The sequence below is a fragment of the Poecilia mexicana genome, unplaced genomic scaffold (assembly GCF_051168715.1).
Source record: "Poecilia mexicana isolate PSO_F unplaced genomic scaffold, ASM5116871v1 scaffold_11, whole genome shotgun sequence".
NCBI classification, from domain to species: domain Eukaryota; kingdom Metazoa; phylum Chordata; class Actinopteri; order Cyprinodontiformes; family Poeciliidae; genus Poecilia; species Poecilia mexicana.
Window position 1 is genome coordinate 23496519 of NW_028263380.1, and position 19946 is coordinate 23516464.

Below are 19946 nucleotides of genomic sequence, written 5' to 3' on the forward strand. Positions count from 1 at the left end.
CAAAACTCTGCATTACAAAAAACTGTTTATTAGTCAATAAATACCTAAACCTAACCCTACCCTATGTCAATAAAAGTCAAATAATGATCCCTAACGTGGATTTGTGTTTGTTTCTTTGTTAGAAAGACTGCATCTTGGTAATAATTTAGAAATACTTTGCTTCAGACAGTGAAGTCTCAGTTATCGTCACTGTTGGACAAAAACTTTGTTTCTTCATTTAGTCAGTTTTGTTGTCTTGTGAAAATCAACTGTATCATTCTTCACATCTGTCTGGGGTTTCATTAACACATTTAACATGAAAAATATCAAAAAGAGCAGCTGGCTCTCAAATAGTATGAATGCTCATTTCACTTTCACTCACTCTTCACTTTATTAGAAACACTTTACTAACATCTAGGTTGTTCTGTTGTTCTCTGAACTGTTTCATGTAGGATAGATTCAACATGTGGCAGAGATTCCTCAGATTTTGGCTCATATTGACACTAACAGAGCACAACAGCCACAGATTTAGATCTGATCAGATCACTGAGGAGAATGTCCTATTGTACTGAGATCTAGCAGCTGTCCAAGCTGGGTTAGGGTTAGGTCCTTTGACATTTGACTTCTATAAATACTTTTTGTACATAGGTCACTAAATATATTCTCTTTTTAGGACTATTCTCTAATAAAGTAGAAGAATATTCAGACCAGATCATCTGACAGAAGCAAACATATCATGTTAAAACTCTTTTAAATTGTCCTAACTCCTCATTTTGAACTTCAGTAAAGTATCTCCACCATGTCTAAAAACAATGAGATGTTTTTATTGCAACAAGCAGCTGTACAGGTCTACCTAATGAACTGGCCTGATTATGTTTAATTCCTGTGAGATCATAAGTGGAAATTAAATGTATTTATTGCCATATTTGCAGCTCATGTCACAATTACAATTGTTTGGTTATTTTGCAAAAATGTCTTTACATTTACAGCAGTAACTTTAATTTAAAGTACAGAAATTAAAAAATAATTTGTTTGCTACAGCTAACGTGTCCTTGCTGTTCTAAAAACAGACTGGTGAAGTTGTTAATGCTGACTGCAGGGTGATACTGATACACAATGACAGAGCAAAAGGGTGAAACCAGTATGTTCTTGGTGTGTATGGATGGGTTTATCTCCTAACTGTATGCCTTTTTGTTCACCTGTGTATTTTTGTGACAATTCAAGTGTGTAAGTGTGCCAATCGTGGTACGTTCTTATGTGTAGGCACACATGCGTGTGTGTGTGCAAGAGTGTGAGATAATCTGTAATTAAATTCCTGAGTTTAATGGGATTATCTAAGGGAGACAATCAGCACTGTGTCCTTGACATCCATCCCCTGGTTAGCCACAGCCAAGCAGCTGACAGACACACACACAGATATTTGGGGGAAAAGAGAAAGAAACAGAGAGAGGAAATAAGATAAAGTAGGAAGAAGCAACAAAGTAAAAAAAAAAAAAAAGATCAAATTACTGGAGATCAAAAGAGCACAATGAAAACCTTGTGAAGATATGAGAACAAAGGCCTTCCAGGGTGAGGGTAATAAACAAGTGACTTGCATTGTAATTATCTAATTTTCTGTTGCGTTACACCGAAGGTCGACTGGCCTTCCTCTCAGCAAGGTTCCCCTCCACCTACAGCACAAACTGACAACCAGGTCAACCAACACAAATGAACAAAAGAATTAGGTTATTTTGACAATATTTCACTATTTTCTAATCTGGAAGATTTTTTTATTCATGGTTAATTGTTGTTGTTTTTTTTTTTTGTTTTGTTTTGTTTTTTTTAAATCAATCATTCCCAATCCTGTTAGTAGTTTTCACATATATCTATATTTCAGGTCATTTTCATGTATAGACAGGCGCCTCCTTTGAATACCTCAGATTCTCGTCTTTTTGTCTTTCAGATTATTTGGTTCTTTTGAAATATTTAGACCAAGACCTTCAGCCAGCATCCAGAGGAGCAGTTCACAGATTCAGCTCCTTTATCGTCCTGACTACGATAAAAAAATAAATATTGTCTAATCGTTCTTTTTTTTTTTTTTTTTAATTCCCAATTGTTTGGAATCCAATGTGAAATTTTTTTTTGTGAAAATTATATGTTTTATTTTTGATGCATCCATTCCAGTGGACAATGGAATGTCATACGATTGAAACTAGATTTTGAAGCTGAACATTAAATTCTAAAGGAAAATACCAAAAAGTTAATGAAACTTTTAAATCACTGCTTATTCTGTTTGCAAACTCAAAAAAGTAAACAGGAGCACTTTGAATGAAACTCTAATCCCTATTTTGTGCATTTATACTGGGATACTGTGCAGCTGCAGGACTTTTCCATTTTACTTTTTTCTGTCACATAGTTGTTATGATAAGTAATTGTGGCAATTATTATTGTTTTTACACCTAAGAGCAACCAATTATTTCAAAAGCTCAAATAATACCTGAATTATGACTCCATCGCCCAGAGGTGTTGAAAATTAAGCTTCATGGATGAAGAGCAGAACCAAAGTGCAGAGAGCAGAGAACATTCAAACCAGCTCATCCATTGATCATAATGGGTAAGATAGCCCATATATCCTCTTCCAAATCCCAACATCTCACTGCCTGGCTTTCTAAACACACAGGCAGACAGAGATTTAAAGAGGTGTGGCAAAAGCAAAGGAGGTGGATTCTGAGTGCTTGCCAACAATTGATGGTGTCATGAAGGAAATACTACTCTGGAATATTATTTCTGTTGCCTGGAAATTGAGCTGTTTCAGTCATGAGATTCATATTGTGACAGTCTGCTGTCAGAGGCCTTTTCAGATTCACTGCAAAACTGACTGCTACTGGAAGTCCTTCTTGCCCATAGACATCACCATTCACTATGACTCTTTGTAGTTATGGTTGATTTGAGTTAAAACATTTAATGTACCTTTGAGATAAATTAACAGTTTTTGAATTTAACTTTAGTTGAATTGATTTTTATTCCATATGGCCTTTGAATGCTTTTAGATTCATTTCAGTGAGAATTGGAGAATGAGACTATAGAGGAAGATATCGGTGTTTCCCTCCTGGTTCCGTTACCCTCTTGTTAAGTCACAATAACTGAAAACATGAAATTAATATTAATCAATTATGCAACTCAACAACATAACTCAGAATGTTCACATAAATTAAATTTCAGTTGCCTATCTTCCTGTAAGGCCGGTAATACATGTTATCTTTGAATTTGACACTATTGTGGATCATATTTTTGAAACATTATAATTGTGAACATTCTTTGTGTTTTAGATATAATTTTATTGCCACTCTGTTATAACTTTATATTGCATTTCTCAAGTAAAAAACTGCAAAAGACAAACCACAGACTTGGAACAAAAACAGTTTGACCTTTATCGCCCTCTATTGGTCAAAGAGGAAATTTTCGCTCTCTCAATATGTGCTCAGTACCTATTGTTAGTATTAATAATTTTTGTTTGATATATGTAAGTATGTGATAAAATGCTGCTTTTCAGGGACTACTTCTTAAAAATAACAAAAACGTAAATTATTTATACGTTTGTAAAAAAAAAAAAAGAAAGAAAAAAAGGTGTTCTTGTAATCTGTTATTTTTTTAAATTATGTTAAATTATTACTTTTTGAATTTTCTTTAAAATATTTACTTTAATAAAATTAAAACTGAAGCATACAGTGTAACTGTTGTGAACGTAGTCAGAAAAATTCCACACACAATCCAGTTCATTTGTCCGACTTCCCGAACAGGAGGAAGTGGGATTTCCAGGAAGGAATTGAACGCACCACACCAGTCGGAACACTCCAGCGGTGGTGAACGGACAAGGTAAGAACTGACAGCTTAAAAGCCTGTAGTTTTGTGACTTTAAATGAAGAAGTATAGTCAAGGAACAACAACGGCTTTTAGTGTAACTTCTTCTACTGTAATAATTGTACCGGCTAGTCGGTTAAAAACTAATTCTGCTAACCCGCAGCTGTCAAAACAATCTACTTCCTTTGGCTAACTTTATGCTAGCAGCGCTGTTAAATCTCTGCTCAGTTAACGAACAAGTAAACCAGCGCTGTTGCTGGTGAGATGAGTCATCTTTGTACTTATATGTTTAGTTTTAGATATTTTCCCCTTCTCGACTTTTATGTTCTTCCCTTTTTCTTTTTTCTTTTTTATTTTCAACGGACAATATTGATTGTGGGCGTGGGGGTTGGTTTACGTCAGTTTAGCTAACTTTAAAAATCAACACCCTGTTAAATATTAGTTTCGTTTTAAAGCTACAGTCAGCAATCATTAACATCACGCTTTTAGATCTGGTTTTATTTCTAAAAGTAACATGGTGGCTGTTGAGCCGACTCTGATTGTTCATCTATTCTTTCGATGCGGAAGTGACTAAGAAGAAGAAACTCTCAACTAAAAATCTTAATCATTTAAAGGTATAAACACATTTAAGCATGTTTTAAATGTATGCTAGAACGATCTGACATTGTGTTTAACTTCTTTTTTACGTTTTGTGTTAGAAATAAGAATTAATTCATTAACTTGCTTAGTTGTTGTATATAAAATGAAAGTGTTTTGCCGTTTTGTTATACTGAAAACCATTATTTCAGTCCATCATCTGTAGTTCCTGGCAGATTGACAAGCTAAATCAAAATTAAACTATTACTTTACAGTTTGATAAATAAAGGCATGGCCATGTCTTTGCTTGCTTGTTATCACATATTTCATTGGTAATTAACCAGTATTAAGAGAACTGTAAATTCATTCATTAGACCAGTCAGGCAGTTTCTGGCCAATACAGATGTCTGGGTTTCTTTGCCTTGTTGTTTCCAGTTTGGTTCAGTTTCTTTTTTTTCCCCCTAAGCATTATAAAATATGAGACTGATGAAGGTAGTATTTTTTTTATTATCATAAACCAAAAATTAAAACATTACTAGATTATCGTTATAGATCTCTCAAAACATATTTGTCTAACTTTTTATAGTGGGTTCTTTTGTTTGTTTGTTTTTACTAAGCTCAAAAAAACCACAAAAAATACTTGTATTTGTTATTTTTATGCATTTAATAAATGTTTGACTTGCCTATGACAAATCAGAGCCAACAAAGAGGAAATCTGATTTCTGGCTGATTGGTTGGTGCGTTTTTATAGCATAACAAGCACAATTAGCAAAGGAAGGTATGTTATTTTTCATAAAAATGGGTTATATTAAGTTATATTTTAAAACGATTTAAATATTGTGTTGGATCTTTACATTTTTTCAGGAGAAATTCACTAAACATCTTAAGCTCGGCATGTCATTTTGTTGCGTAAATGTATGACAATTCTCACATGCCTTGACATGCTGAAGTGTGTTCTACTCTTCCTTCTCAAATAAATATGAAATTTAATACAAATAGAACATTGTGTGCATCTAAAGCTGTAGGATTATTTCTCTGCTATTCAGAGACTTTCTTTGTGATCTGGTGGAACCTGGTCACAAAGGTGATCAGGTTCACCTGATCACCTTTGTGATCAGGTGATCACAAAGGTGATCACCTTTGTGAAGACCTGTAAAGACTTTAGACTTTACAGGTCTAAAGTCTGATGCTTTAGACCTGTAACTTTTTATACACTTTTGGAACCCATTTTTAAGATGTTAAACAATTTCAGAATGACTTATTCTGAACCTGAAAAAAAAAAAAAACTTATCATTTGTTGAATATTTTAAGGCTGATGGCCAAACAGGACCAACTTGATATCCCTGACAACAGTGTGTTCAAGAAGCAGAAGTGAATTGAAGGATCATGCTTGCCAATAATTGTTCAGAATTGTTTTCATGTGAATACAAATTACCTCTGAAGAATGTTTTCCTGACATAACTGGTATCATCATTCCTGCAGCCAGTTACCGTGTGTCCCTGACTCATCAGGGCTTAGCTGAATGCTGCGTACTGCCAAAATGACCCAAACAAAGAGCCAGTGATGGAGTGGCAGCCCATAGCCCTGTGCCATTGTCCCACCTAATGAACCAGCAGCTTGGGTATGCTAGCTGCTTGGTGTCTGGGTGGTCACAGGTTCTGCCTTCATTGTGTTGTAAACACTGCTGTACAGCGCGGCCACTGTTTCTATCTACTTGTCTCGTAGTCAGTTCCTGCGCCTGGCATTCCTGTCAGGCATACAGATTCTATAGCTCATGGTTGTTATCTTATGGAGAAGAAGAAGCAGAAGGGCAGGATTTTTTTTCTTCAATTAGTTTAGTTGGGCATGTTCATTATGAAGATTACCCCTTTTATCAGCTGTGCCCATTAGCTCTGAAATGGAAAAAAGTACATAGATAGACCACACCTGTATTTAAGTCACAGGTGTCCATCTTAAAAATACAATAGACTACCAAGGAAAGTCACTAATCATTACCTTTGTCTTCCTCCTGTGCACTAAAACCACTAAAGTCGTCTTTTTTAGTGTCAGTATTGAACAGTCTCTCACACTTCTTCAGGCTCTCTTTCACTGACTCTCTCAAGTCACTTTTGACTCTAGATCAATTCACTCTTGAGCTTGTGCTGTGCTCTTCTTCACACAGCAGCCCTGGTGGTAGTAACAACCTTTTCAGCCTGTCAGTGTTGGCCTTCTAATGAGCCATCATTTGATCCAGGTGTGTTAAACCAGGGAGAGAACTAAAACCTTGAGGACCGACTTTGGGCACCACTGATCTAAACCATTCCATTGTATCTCAGGCTGAATGTTTAGGGCCACTGTGCAGATGGAAGGTGAACCTCCACTCCAGTCGCTATGTCTTTTGGAGCTACTAACAGGTTTTCTTCCTCTATCTGGATATAGCTCTATTTTTAAACTCTGAACAGCTTCCATGAAGCATGCCCACAGCATGATGTAGCCACAACTATGTTTCACAATTGTGATGACATGTTCAGGGTGATGTTACTTTTCTGGCACACAGCATCTTGTATGTAGGTCAAAGTCTTGAATGTTGATCTCCTTTCACCACAGCACCTTCTTCCACATATCTTCTGAGTTGCATGCATGGCTTCTGGATTCTCATGAATTTATTTATTTCTGCAGTTTTTTAAAGGCCAGATTTGTAGATCTTACAATTCATAGTTGTCCCGTTGACTGGTTTCTCTTTGTAAACATTTTTGAAATGCTATTTTTCATCCACTTAGTTATGTTACTTTTGTGTTGGCCTGATCCCATTGATGATTGTGGTTATGTGACAAAATGTCCTAAAAAAAATCTAAGTGGTATGAATACCACTGTAGATCATGTTCTCACATGTAATTTCTCTGCTTTACCTTTTTATTTGTGTAATCACATTAATGTCTCCTCCTCAGATGCAGACTATAAAGTGTGTGGTAGTGGGTGATGGTGCTGTGGGAAAAACCTGCCTGCTCATCTCCTACACAACCAACAAGTTTCCCTCTGAATACGTACCAACCGTGAGTAACCAATAATAAAATACCACTTGTTATACACTGTGAAGTGGTTAAAGCTAATATGAATTGATATTTATAGAGCTGCAGAAGCAGGGTTATTTTTTTACCCTTAACACTGTGCAGCTCATTCCCGGCACACAGGAAGTGATACTTGTTTACAGTGTCTGGATTGAGAAAACAAAATGAGCTTTTACCAGAACTCCAACCTTTATGAAACTGAAAGATATCACACTACTGCCAAATATGAATATAATGTTACATTTCACTGTAAGTTTATACCAAATGGTTGTTTTTTCCTTTTAAACAAAATGTATCAGAAGTTGGTCCAATAAAGCTGAAGACAGATCAGTGAGTTTCAACCCTTTCTGGCCGTGTAGCACCTGATTTAGCCTCCGTTTGTTGGTGGATGTGCAGAGTGCCTCAGTTTTTATGGATCAGATTACTGCTGGGAGTGGTTCCAGAATAGTTCATGTTATATCCCGGCACAAGCGAGACTGATCTTGCACACCTGAGTATGTATGCTGACATAAACACAGAGATCTACTTTCACTTTTATTATGAGTTCCCTGAACTGATTTGATGTTTGCAAAGTGAGTGAGATCAAAATTAGTTTTGTTACACTTTTTCATTTCAAAAATATAGTTTACACTCATAGTTATATTATAAACATAATTGAAAAATCCCAGATTTGGTATAATTTCATTTTAATGTATGCATTTTGGATTTAGGCAACTCATGGTGGCAGTTTGTTGCACCTTAAGAAATCAGCCATGCATATACTGTTTGTAAGTATTGGAGCAGCACCCTGCTGAGTAACAGAACCCCAACATTCTGCAGCTTTATGCAAAATGTGGTTCAGATTCTCTGCTGAGGATGCAAACTCTGCGTTCTGCCTCGTAGCAGCAGAACAGCTGACTTTAAGTTGGAAACATTCAGCGTATAGGCAGCTTCTTCTCTTGGCACTTCTTAGCCCAGTTTGATGAGACGTTTGCAGAACCAGCAATGCTGACTCAGCTTTTACTTCTGTTTCTGTTAATCCTGTTTTTAGCACTGATTTTTATTCTTATGTAGTTTGTTTCCCATAAAACTGCATCTTTATTTCCATAATAATTTATTTTGTCTACAATTTTCATATAATACTATTCTTATCTCTCCAGTTTGTCAAATTCCATTTGTATTCTGGTCAGTTATGGTTTTATTGTTAAAGTTCTTATCACCTAAACAACATCCTCTTCCTGCCAGTGTTTCTATTATTAGAAACAACCTTATTTTTCCACTTTATGGTAAACTTCTCATCTATATTCCCTTATAGCCGCCAGGATAAATGACAAGAACTTTTGAACAAGCATTTATTTCTCACAGTTTTATATATTAGCTCTTGCTTTCCAGCTTCAGAAGCAGGCACAGCTGTAGCCTCGTCAACCGATTCATCACAGCAAGCGCAGACAAACCTCCGGTTTCCTCTTTGATTCATTGTGTTGTTGCAGCTTCTTGCAGTGTTGTTTCCTGTGAGTCATCTGACAATCACCACAGTAGGAGAGGTGATTTTCAAGGAGAGGGTGACTAAGTCCAACCCTCTCCTCAGAATTTACTGATTTATTGTTTTTTTAAGGGTGTCTCGTTTTATCATTTGGCATCATTTCTATACGAGTATCAACAGTGTAGATGGTGTACCTTTTTAATATTAAGCTTTTTTCACTGTGTTGTATTTGATCGGGTTGTTTGCTGGAGCTGCTGTAGTCTTAGTGTAATCCAAAAACGTGTACTGAAGTACTCAACAAAGAGCAGCCCAAGAAATTATTCAAGTTGAGAAAAAACATATTTTAGAACACAACAGCCCTTTAATATTTAAAAATTACATCGACAGAGAGACCAAAATATTTACATGGAAATGTTGGTATTTTAAGGAGCAAAGTGAAAATAACTCATACAATTAACATAATTACCAAATGACAAAATCAGGCAAAAGAAACATTTTTCCACATCAATTTCTTTCTATGAAACTTTAATGAAAACTGCCAATGTGTGTCTGTTTGGTGAATTTTTGGTTAAAACAGACTTGTTGTTCATTCAGTGAAATTATTAACAGAGGATAAAGTATCCAGAAATTTTACTCCGGTAAGCATAGTAATACTTCATAATAAACTTATTCAAGGAAAAGTAAAATGGAGAGCATAGTAAAAATACTCCTAAACGTAAATATTTTCCAAAACGTTATTCAAGTAAATGTGGCTAGTTACTGCCCAGCTCAGTACATAAGTATTCACACTACCTGTGACCTTTTCTACATTTGAGGAAAAAAAAACATGTCTATATTTTTCTTCACTCCATTCTCAGAAAACGCTGAATTAAATCAGGTGCCTGAAGTTATCTAATTAGTAAATGAACTGATCGTGTGTAATAACTAATCTCAGCTTAAACAAAGCTTTTCTGTGAAGGTCTTGGGGGATTGTTGTAGAACAATATTGAATAAACCACATTATTAAGACCAAAACCAGTGAGATCAGTAGTAAGTACCAAGCTTTAACATGTTAGGTTTTGCAATCAGTCCCCTGAACTTAGGAAAACTAACTGCACATCATGCTGATGACACCATCCCGCTGTGAAATTATTCAATTTCCAGCAAGAGGTGGTGTAAGAATTCTTTACGCCACATTTTTAGATTTTTATTTTAAAACAAATTTGAAAAACCTTGTATTATTTTATGCTTGTCCACCAGGTAAATTTCTGAGATTACGTTTAGGGAAAATACAGTCTAGGCCTCGGAGTATCCCAACTTTACTTGTGTTTTAACGATGTCAACATGTTTCCCTTGCCTCGCCCCTCCGCTCTGTTTCCGTTTGCCTGTTTTTGTCAATACATGTCGGTGTGATTCACCTCAGGCTGCCTTTCCAATTCAGCTTCTTGAACTGAACTAATACACATTTTGTGGTTTTTGGAAGTAATGATGGAACTAAGTAAAGTAAATTTAGTTCATTATGTAAATAATGTTGCTCTATTTACAACATGTGTAAATAGACCAACATTTAGCTCTGTACTTTTAATAGTATCGGAGCAAGACCTAGAGAAACTCCTGTTATTTATAAATTGTGGAGTACTTGACAACCCAGAACAAGAATCAAACATGGAGAACCAATACTTAGATTTTTTTTTTTGTTACCCTTACCTTTGTTAGCTTCAGAAATTACTATTTTACCCTTTTAAAGTTGGTACTCTAGAAGGCAGAGACACAAGTTTCTTATTTGTTATTAAATTCCCTGTTTTTAGTGTTTTTTTTATTCTACAGCTTAGGCTTGGGTATGGCTAATAAAATAACCAGTAAATACTGTTTATTACAATTAATTCACTATTTAACAATGTTTTTACATTGGACCATGTTGGTTTGGACAGCTTCTATTGTTCAAATGACAAAATAGCGTTTTGTTTTTACCTGTGGAGTTTTTGTCTGCTATTAAAACATAAAAAAATGGATCCAAATAGATGATTTTGCTCAATTTTGGTTCAACTATGATTTACGGTGTAAGAAAATGGTATGTGACCTCTATTCAGTCTGGTTTAGCTGGATCTTACCTCAGCATTCTCGGTTTTATTTAAACCAAAATGTCTGCAGGCTACAGCAAACAGCAGCAGGGCTGGCTGTTTGTTGAAGCTTTGCATTCCTTCTTTAGCTCATTTCCACTTTTGAAGAACTGATTTTGCACATGCATGCTGCAACTGCGCTGCATGTCAATGCGCATGGCAGCAGCCTGAGGGCATGGGAGAAGAACAAGAAGAATGAGTAAGACTCAGCAAGCTTGTTCACCTGAGCAGCAGTTCACCAAAATATCTTTAACTTTTCTTTTCAATGGTGTGCTGCTAGTGAACAGGATATTTGAAGCCACTGTGTTCAGCACAGTCCATACAAAAAGGCAGCCTCACATGATTTCCGCTTGTGTGAGGGTGGAGCTTGGTCAGAGCAGTAACACCACCTGACAAAGGGTATGTTAAATGTAAACAGGAAGTTTGTTTTTGTTGACGTGGAGATGACGCAGTAAACAAGATATTTAAAACACCCACAAAGACACGTCCTCATTTCACCGCCATCTCAGAGGCTGTGGTTCAAATAGCTCAGCTGTTGCAGCTCATTGGTCAATGTCTCACACAATTTATGAAATTACTGGCTTCAGAGTCAGAGCATGGTTTTCTGTAGTGTTAAAGTACGATCAAAACGGTTCTTGCATTCAAACAGGTCAAAGAGTATTGTGTTGTATTGCTAAACATCTCCAGGGTTTCCCCCCAGAAAACTTGCTAAGCCCGGTCGTCGGGGCGTCGAGACTCTGTGTTTTTGTATTAAAAGATGTTAAGTTGACAGGAAATGTAAAAGTATTACTGTTTAATTATATGTTACGGGAAAAGATCTCCAGTGAAATGCTATTTAAACCCACAACTAGTCTAAAAACAACAAATGTGCACTTCTGTTTAATCCAAATTAAGTCAGCAGCTCCGTCAGGCCCCCAAGAGCTTTGTGATTGGTCCGCACGCTGTTGGCTTTAAATGCATAAACTATAAACCTATCTATTATAAACCTATCCTTTAGGAATTAATCTGCTCTGCTAATGAAATGCTCAGAGCAAAAGAGACGCTTGAAGCCCGGCTTTAAAAGAAAAAAACAAAAAAAAAGATTTTTTTTTTTCCTAGAAACGTAAACAAGCAATGCTTAGCCTGGCGGCGGGGCTAGTAAAGCATGGCGGGCCACCAGGCTTATAATACACTGGGGGAAACCCTGATCTCAGTACAGCTGCATGGGCGGTAAACTCTTTTACTTTGCATAATTTAATAATCCTGGAAAGCAAAGCCTGAGTTTCTTTTTGTACATTTATTTATTTATCCCTAAGCCAAACTAAATGTACTCATTCCATCCAGTTATATTCAAAGAGTCATTCAAAGAGTCATTACTCCAGTAGCAGTAAGTCTTGCAACAAATCGGAAGAAACCTCTGGCTGAAGAGATTCAAGACACTGTTGCAAAGGAGAGTAAATGGAAATCCATACCATCTTCAATGAATAAGACATCTTGGCTATGTTGGAAGGCATGAACTATTTTTGCAACCCTTTCTAAAAATCTACAGTTTGTTTACTTTCCATTTATTTGTGCATTGCATAGAAACAGATTTAATTCAGTCAAGCGTCTTTATAAGTAAGCCTTTCTTCAGCCCTCTTCCTGTTATTTCTCACAATTTCACTTCCCTTTTCACAGGCTTCCTCTTGGCTTGTTTTTAAGTCTGTTTCATCTTTTGCCTTGTTTCATGTCCAGGTCTTCGATAACTATGCTGTGACAGTGATGATCGGAGGGGAGCCATACACCCTTGGACTGTTTGACACTGCAGGTGATAATAAATCTGCATATATCTATTACCTTTTGTGATTGATAATTCAGGTGTTGTTAGCCCCTAAAGTAACTGAAAAATTAAAGGCAGTGTTGGTATTCATACTGTAGTAACCCTTTCTTTTATTGTTGAAGATTTAAAGTAACTTCCTTGTCTCCTTCCTGTCACTACTTAATTGCTTAAGTTTAATTTTTTAAATTATTATTTTAGTTTTAAGTGTCTCTGTCTCCCTCTGCAGGTCAGGAGGACTATGACAGACTGCGACCCCTTAGCTACCCTCAAACCGACGTCTTCCTTGTCTGTTTCTCAGTCGTATCCCCTTCCTCCTTTGAAAACGTCAGAGAGAAGGTTTGGTCACTTTAATTGTATAGCAATGGACATTCTTCCTAACTTACAAATAAATGATCATTTATTGAACTTATGCAAATATCACTTTTGCAACAATAGAGTTGAAATTCTATAGGTTGACGTTCTCCCTTGAATAGTTACTGTTTTTTATTTATTTATTTTTTAGTTTAGTTTTTTGACAATCTCCAATTGTTGCAATCCATATTTCATCCTCCTCCCAAAAGAAATGAGAAAATTTCAGCTTTAAAATACTGGTACATCTGCCAACATGATTAGCTTTGATGTAATTTATCCTCAATATGCAGATGACTATAACTTTCTCCCAAAATTAAATTTGGATTTACCAGCTCTGTAGCTGAGATCGGCTAGAATGTTAAAACCGATCAGTTGATCTTACCTTGAGATTTGTTTTTTGCCAGTTGAATAAATAAACTCAAATGGAAGGTTGAATTTTTCTTCGTTTGAGGTTTTGTTACTGAAAGAAAAGACAAATATATTTTGAGGCTTTTTGTTTTGGGGCATTTTCTACAAATATAAATAAATGGAGGTCGCGACAAATAATCTAGCACAAAGCCCAGCCTGACTCTAAATTTAGCTCTGACATTTTTCTTTTATTCAGTGTCACTTCTCGGCTCTGCTTTTAAAAACAAGATACTGTACAATAGAACCAGTCATGAAGGCCTTGGGATATAAATATAATCCAAATTCAGTTCATTGACTTTAATTTTTACTTTTTTTTTAATCACAGTGGGTTCCTGAGATTTCTCACCACTGCCCGCGGACGCCCTTCCTGCTGGTTGGAACTCAGGTGGATTTGAGAGATGACAGCAACACAATGGAGAAGCTGGCCAAGAACAAACAACGACCCATGAGCTCTGAAAGTGGGGAGAAACTGGCACGAGAGCTCAGAGCTGTCAAATATGTGGAGTGCTCAGCTCTGACGCAGGTAAATTGGAGGGAGGCAACTGCTTCTGACTGCAGACTCTCACCTCACCCCCACTGGAAGGCCCCGCAGTCCAAAGCCCTTTCTGATTCAACCGTGTCCAAGTTCTCTTCTGGTTCACAACTATCCAAATACTGATTAACTATTTATAATTTGTCAATTCACCAATGTAGTTTGTGACTAAGGAATTAGGCCATGAAAGTAAAAAACTTACCAACTAGAGAAGGCCTCAGAGAAAATGGAGGGCCTGAGAATGGTGCCATATATCAAACTGTTAATGATTATAACATATGCTAAATATTTAAATACATGAATGTGTTTTTAACCACATTCATAAGAAACTCATATAAAGGCAGACTCTCCGAGCATAAACAAACAAGGTGTTTATTACAACTCTGAGTGTGTTTCTTAACTTTTACACAAGACGGGACTTGTCAGGCTGTAACGGACATGTCAGGATTGCTGCATGATCACATTTGCATTGCACAATGCCTGAAAGAGCAGGAAGTGTTCATGAAGTCATTAAAACAAATTTTAAAAAACATGTAGTAGTTCCAATAAGTCAGTCAGGTCCATATTAGACAAAACCTATGCAAAAACAAATTAACAGCTGGTGAGCATCATTCAAGGATTTTTTAAAAATTATTTTTATGTATATAGAGTAAAATAGAGTGACAATTGTATAAAATTAAGAAAGTGATTTTAGTTTTTCACTTTAAAATGCAAAGCTGTCAATGATGTGGGAGTGTAATAAGAACTTATGATTTCAAAAAGCAACAATATTTCATATTAAAGTGTCACAAAGTGCTATCTATCTATCTGAGATTATGAAGTGACTTGCAGAGGAAGTTAGCGTAAGCTATTATGAGTCCTATGTGTCAGCTTTAACCTTAACGCCTCGTATCTATTTATAAAACTCATTTGAAGCAAGACAAGTTTTCTACATGTTTGATGAACCTCCCACTACTGTTGAGTGTTTTCTTTGTGTGGAGCCATTTTGGATGTTTTGCGGTTAGAGAAGTGGTGACAGACACGATACAAAAGTTTAACACTGAATCTGCTTTAGAGACACTAAGCTAAAGAGATAATTCACAGTTTTTTTAATGCATATTATCATCTCCAGCTTACAATTTAAAACGGTTACACTGATCAAACCTGAACCGAATAATTCTACACTGAAGTTTTTAAAATCCAGTTTAATTGATCAGATTTTTGTTGGAATATAACCAGATTAGTTAGACATCTATATGAAAACTTGAATCACTAGTCAAATGTGGAGTGACATTTTCTTCACTGATTACAAATAACATCTGCGAAAACAAAAAACAAGAGTATCATTACTTTTCAAAACACTACTGCTAAAATCTCACCCTTTCCTGAAGAGCCTGATATAACATCTTGTATGGGCGCCCAGCTACTACTACAACTTTTAGATGCATCCTTTCTCCAACGCACCTGGGTGAATTGAATTAAATTAATTTAAACAGAAAACATCCTGCGATGACTGAAAACTGAAAGCTAAAACTGACAGTTTTACGTTGTTTTCTTTATCACTGCTATATTGCAGTGAAACTTATTGTGATGATGTTTTTTCCTTATTCGTCCTACTACAGCTGAAATGATTAATCAGATTCATTGCAATGAATCAGTTATTGAAATAATTGTCAACTAATTTAGTAATTGATTAATCGTTAACTGGTGTACACAGACTCAAAAAAAGACAGTTTTGAGGAAAGAACATAAAGCGGTAATTAAGCCTACACTGTACAAAAATATACATACTGCATTTAAAGTAAAAAAAAATAAAAACCTTGATATTCCTAAAACTCCTCAAGTGGTTTAGTTTTGGCTTAACCTGGTTCAACTTCTGTAAAAATATAAACGAACAGAAATCTCCTATTAAGCACCTTTTGCTATTTGATTATTAATCAGCTAATCCAAAAAAAAAGTTCTCATTGTTTGATAATCGGTAGATTAATCCATTTCTAAGATCATTACATCTTACCCATAATCTGTTAACTAAATCAGGGAGTGGTATGATGAATTTGCACCTTTAAAAAAAAGGAGAAAAAAAAGTTTCTCTTTGTGACTGATTTTTTTTTTTTCTTAGAGAGGATTGAAGAATGTGTTTGATGAGGCCATCCTGGCAGCTCTGGAGCCCCCAGACATCAAACCCAAAAAGCGCTGCCTTCTCCTATAGAAACCTTCCGCAAGACGTGGAAGACGAGGAGCAGAAGAAGATGGAGGTGGACGAGGAAAAGATCAATCCTGTATGGGAACAGAGGGAGGGAGCACCAAGGGGAGGGGTGTAGACACATGTTTAAACAGTGCCTTCAGCCGTAGTGACCTAACATGGGTGTGGTGTTAAAACTGACAGGCGCTTTATTTTCCTAGTAGATAAGTCGCTCTAACATGGTAAACATTTATGAACTACACTCCACACTAACAAGTAAACAGGATTTTCTTTTGATAATGGGATGCGATGAACTGCAAGGCACGGATGGAGACAAGTTTACAGCTGAAACAGAAAACCAGTTCCTCATTTGGAGAAATATTTTAGCAATAAGGCACTGACAGTCTGCAGGAAATTAAAGAACTATATTATTAGTGTTTAAACACCTTCCCTTTTATGTGCCAGCTTTACTTCTCTGTACATCAAGTTTTATGTGCGTTCGTTTTCTTTTTCCTTTTTGTTTCTTCTGCCATAAATCTTTTTCTAGTGCCAAAAATGCATTTTGAATCCATATATTTATTTGAAATAGCATTCTAAAAGGTTAATAGAAACACAATAAGTGCTTTGCTTATGCCACAGGAATTCAGTTTTTGGAGCAAACGATATAACTTAAAGGCATTTTTAATGTTAAAATCTTGACATCTACAACTATGTCTAAGTGAATTTAATTTTTTTTTTTTTTTAAACAAATGTGTTTGGAAATGTTCAATTTTCAAACACATATTATGTTCCCTAAATCTGGTCTTAAAGTACTGTTCTATGATGCTTAAAAATTTATAACTGAATAATAAATAAATTTACTTTTTACTCATACAAAAAAAGAAACTGAAAACCTGGCCCTCCATCTGAACAAGTTATCTGGAGTAATGTAAGAACATGACGAGCAGGATCTACAGGTTTGTCCACACGGCAACAAAGAAAAGTTGGTATCTGACCAATGTGGAACAAACGCACGTTTGAGACTTCAAAGGTTCTGCGACATCTTGAACCGAATGACTGCAATAAAACTCGTATTTACTTTTAAGGCTTCAATTTTTAATGATAAGTCAATTACGGTTGTTTTTAGTTTTTATTAAAAGTGCAAAGAGTAAAGTGTATGCATTCTTGCAGAAAAAAGCATTTTTTAAAGACATAAAATACGTTTCATTGTTAAATAAAAGTTGTGCCTTTTAGTTTTTCCACTCCAGGAAAGAGTGATTAAAACTTTGCTTGAATACATTTTAGATTCTTGGAGGTTTAAAGTGCTCAACATGTTTGATAGTCTTATTGCCTTAACCCAGTCAAACTCCTAATACATCTCTCTAGTTTGTAGCACCTGAACGCCTTAAAAAGGACTGCTGTGGTTCAAATGTTCCTTTGCTGTTTCTTCTTCCAAAGTTCAACTAAATCACTGCTTCACAGATTCCAGAATGTTGATCTAGATGTTAATATAATTATTAGGAATTACCATTTGAATTATTCATAGATTTTATTTCGTTGCTGTTACGCTGCTTTCTTAGCCCAACTTCTTTGAACAAAATGAAAACTAAAGCTTGTTTTCTTAGCAGAGCTTCACATTTTCACTCAGCAGTTGTGCTTATTCAAAAACTGTTCCTCTGGGGACTAGATTTTTTTTTTTTTTTTGCTTAGAATGGGATAAAAGGTGATGTATATTATTTTATGGAGTTTCAGTGCTCTGTAGCACTGACTGTCCTGAGCCCAGAAAACTGTTTTAATCCTTCACATGACTGTATTTTCTAATGAAATGAACACAAAATCCTTTTTTTTTAAACCAATCTGTTGATGTTGACATTTTGATCAGATATTGAATGGACTATTACGAGTATTATATAGATATTTTTGCTTCTTGTTTCTTTGGGGACAGTACTCTTGCAGGGTTTTAGACACTTTAAGTTTTGATTTCTTCTTTGTGCCTTTTAGACATTTTTACAATTACTTGATGAACACACAGAGTGCCAACAATTACGGTATCGCCGGCTTAGTGTGGCAAACAAAAAGATCTTTAATAAGCTTCTCATGTCAAAAACAAAATATATTTTAAAACAATACTTGGAGATTGAATAATATTTGTCATGCATTAAATTTGAATGTTTGTTGGAATGGGTGTGTGGAAATAAAAAATAGTACTTGAATGTTTTATCTTGATTGATTCTATTTTATTGCTGCTATCTGTCAGAAGAGCAACACTAAAAATTATTGTGTTTTGCAGTCTGGTATAAGCAAAGCATTTCATGGCAGTGTAATTAAATCAAATTATTCACTTGAAAAATAATTCTGTTGTAAATGGGAAAAACTATACAAACATTTATATTCAACAAAGGCAATATTTCTTCAGTTTTTCTATACAATACTAAATAATACTAATTGGATCTTATTTCATATACCAACGGAAAGTAGTGTAAAATTGCCAGAGTCTCAAATCGTTCTGAGGCTCTGGTTGTCTTCCAGAAATGTCCTTTATTCTCTCTGCTTTTTGCTCTCATCTGAACAGAGTACATTTCTTCACACAGTTGCTTTTTCCCCTACATGTTCTCCCAACATGACTTATTTTGGCTTTCTTAAATATTTTTGCTTTAATTTTGCCACTTTACCATAAAGACCTGATTTATTTGAGTTTTCTCAGTTTTCTGCAGATTTTCCAGCCTGGACTGCACATCCCTGCAGCTCCTCCAGAGTTACCTCTTTGGGCCTGCCATTTTAGGTGAACATCCATCTGTTGGAGATTGCAGTTTATTATTTAATTCAATTATTCCAAATATTAGAATAATTACTTATCGTTTTATCATCTCATTGAAGGGGGCAGAACACAAATGAATGCCATACTTTTCAGATTTATATTTGTAAAAGAAAAACTTTGCTGTTCACAATTTTTGTTCCAGTTCATAATTGTGTATTGACTCGTGTTGATCTATAAAAAAAAACCCAGAATCAGACTAAATATGGATGAGTTAAGGTGATTAGTGCTTGTCTTTTTTTATTGACTATTAAGATCAATGACACTATTAGAATCATATGTTCTTTTTTTCTTTCCCATCTTAAAAATGGCCCTTAATGTGATACTGACAATAATAGGGTGAAAGCATATTTTTGCCAAAATGACTTTTATTGGTTGTTTTCATTTTAAATAGAACAATTAAGATGAACCTAAAACATTTTTGTTTATTGTTAAATTGTTGCATTTACATTTTATGAGAGGTGCAGTGCCCCACAGTGAACAGCAGGAGGAGTTGCTCCCCTGGTTTTCAGTGGTCTTCCCCAGTTGATACAGTATGTAAATGACCAAGACTCATTTTTGATTGGCACTCTAAAATGGATCCTTCAGCCCGACACAGCATGGAGGCTGCATGTTCCTTTGTCTGTGTGACGACGGCATGAATGAGACAGAGAAAAACAAAAATATGTGTAACTGTTCAGTCTCAACACAATCTGGTTCCTCTTGTCCTCCCAGCCTCTGTTCAGCTCCTTACTGTCTCAGCTTTCTCCTCACATCTTCATCTCTCATTTCTTTTGTTTGATGTCGGAGCTCTTTGTGCTCGGGTTCTTTCGGCTGCTTCAGGAATTTCTTTTTGCAACATTTCTCAATCACATGGTTTTTACAGACATGGACTCCTGGGAGTTCCTGTGACTATTTCT

At 35.7% G+C, this 19946-nt stretch overlaps 1 protein-coding gene across 1 annotated transcript; it reads left to right on the top strand.

Moving 5' to 3' along the window:
- The first annotated feature begins 3742 nt into the window (after positions 1-3742).
- Positions 3743-18445, top strand: LOC106919891 (cell division control protein 42 homolog). The gene is made up of 6 exons (XM_014990557.2): positions 3743-3834; positions 7323-7427; positions 12717-12789; positions 13028-13137; positions 13886-14083; positions 16191-18445. Exons 2-6 carry the CDS (start codon positions 7323-7325, stop codon positions 16278-16280), a joined length of 576 nt encoding a protein of 191 aa, XP_014846043.1. The 5' UTR covers positions 3743-3834; the 3' UTR covers positions 16281-18445.
- The last annotated feature ends 1501 nt before the right edge of the window (positions 18446-19946 follow it).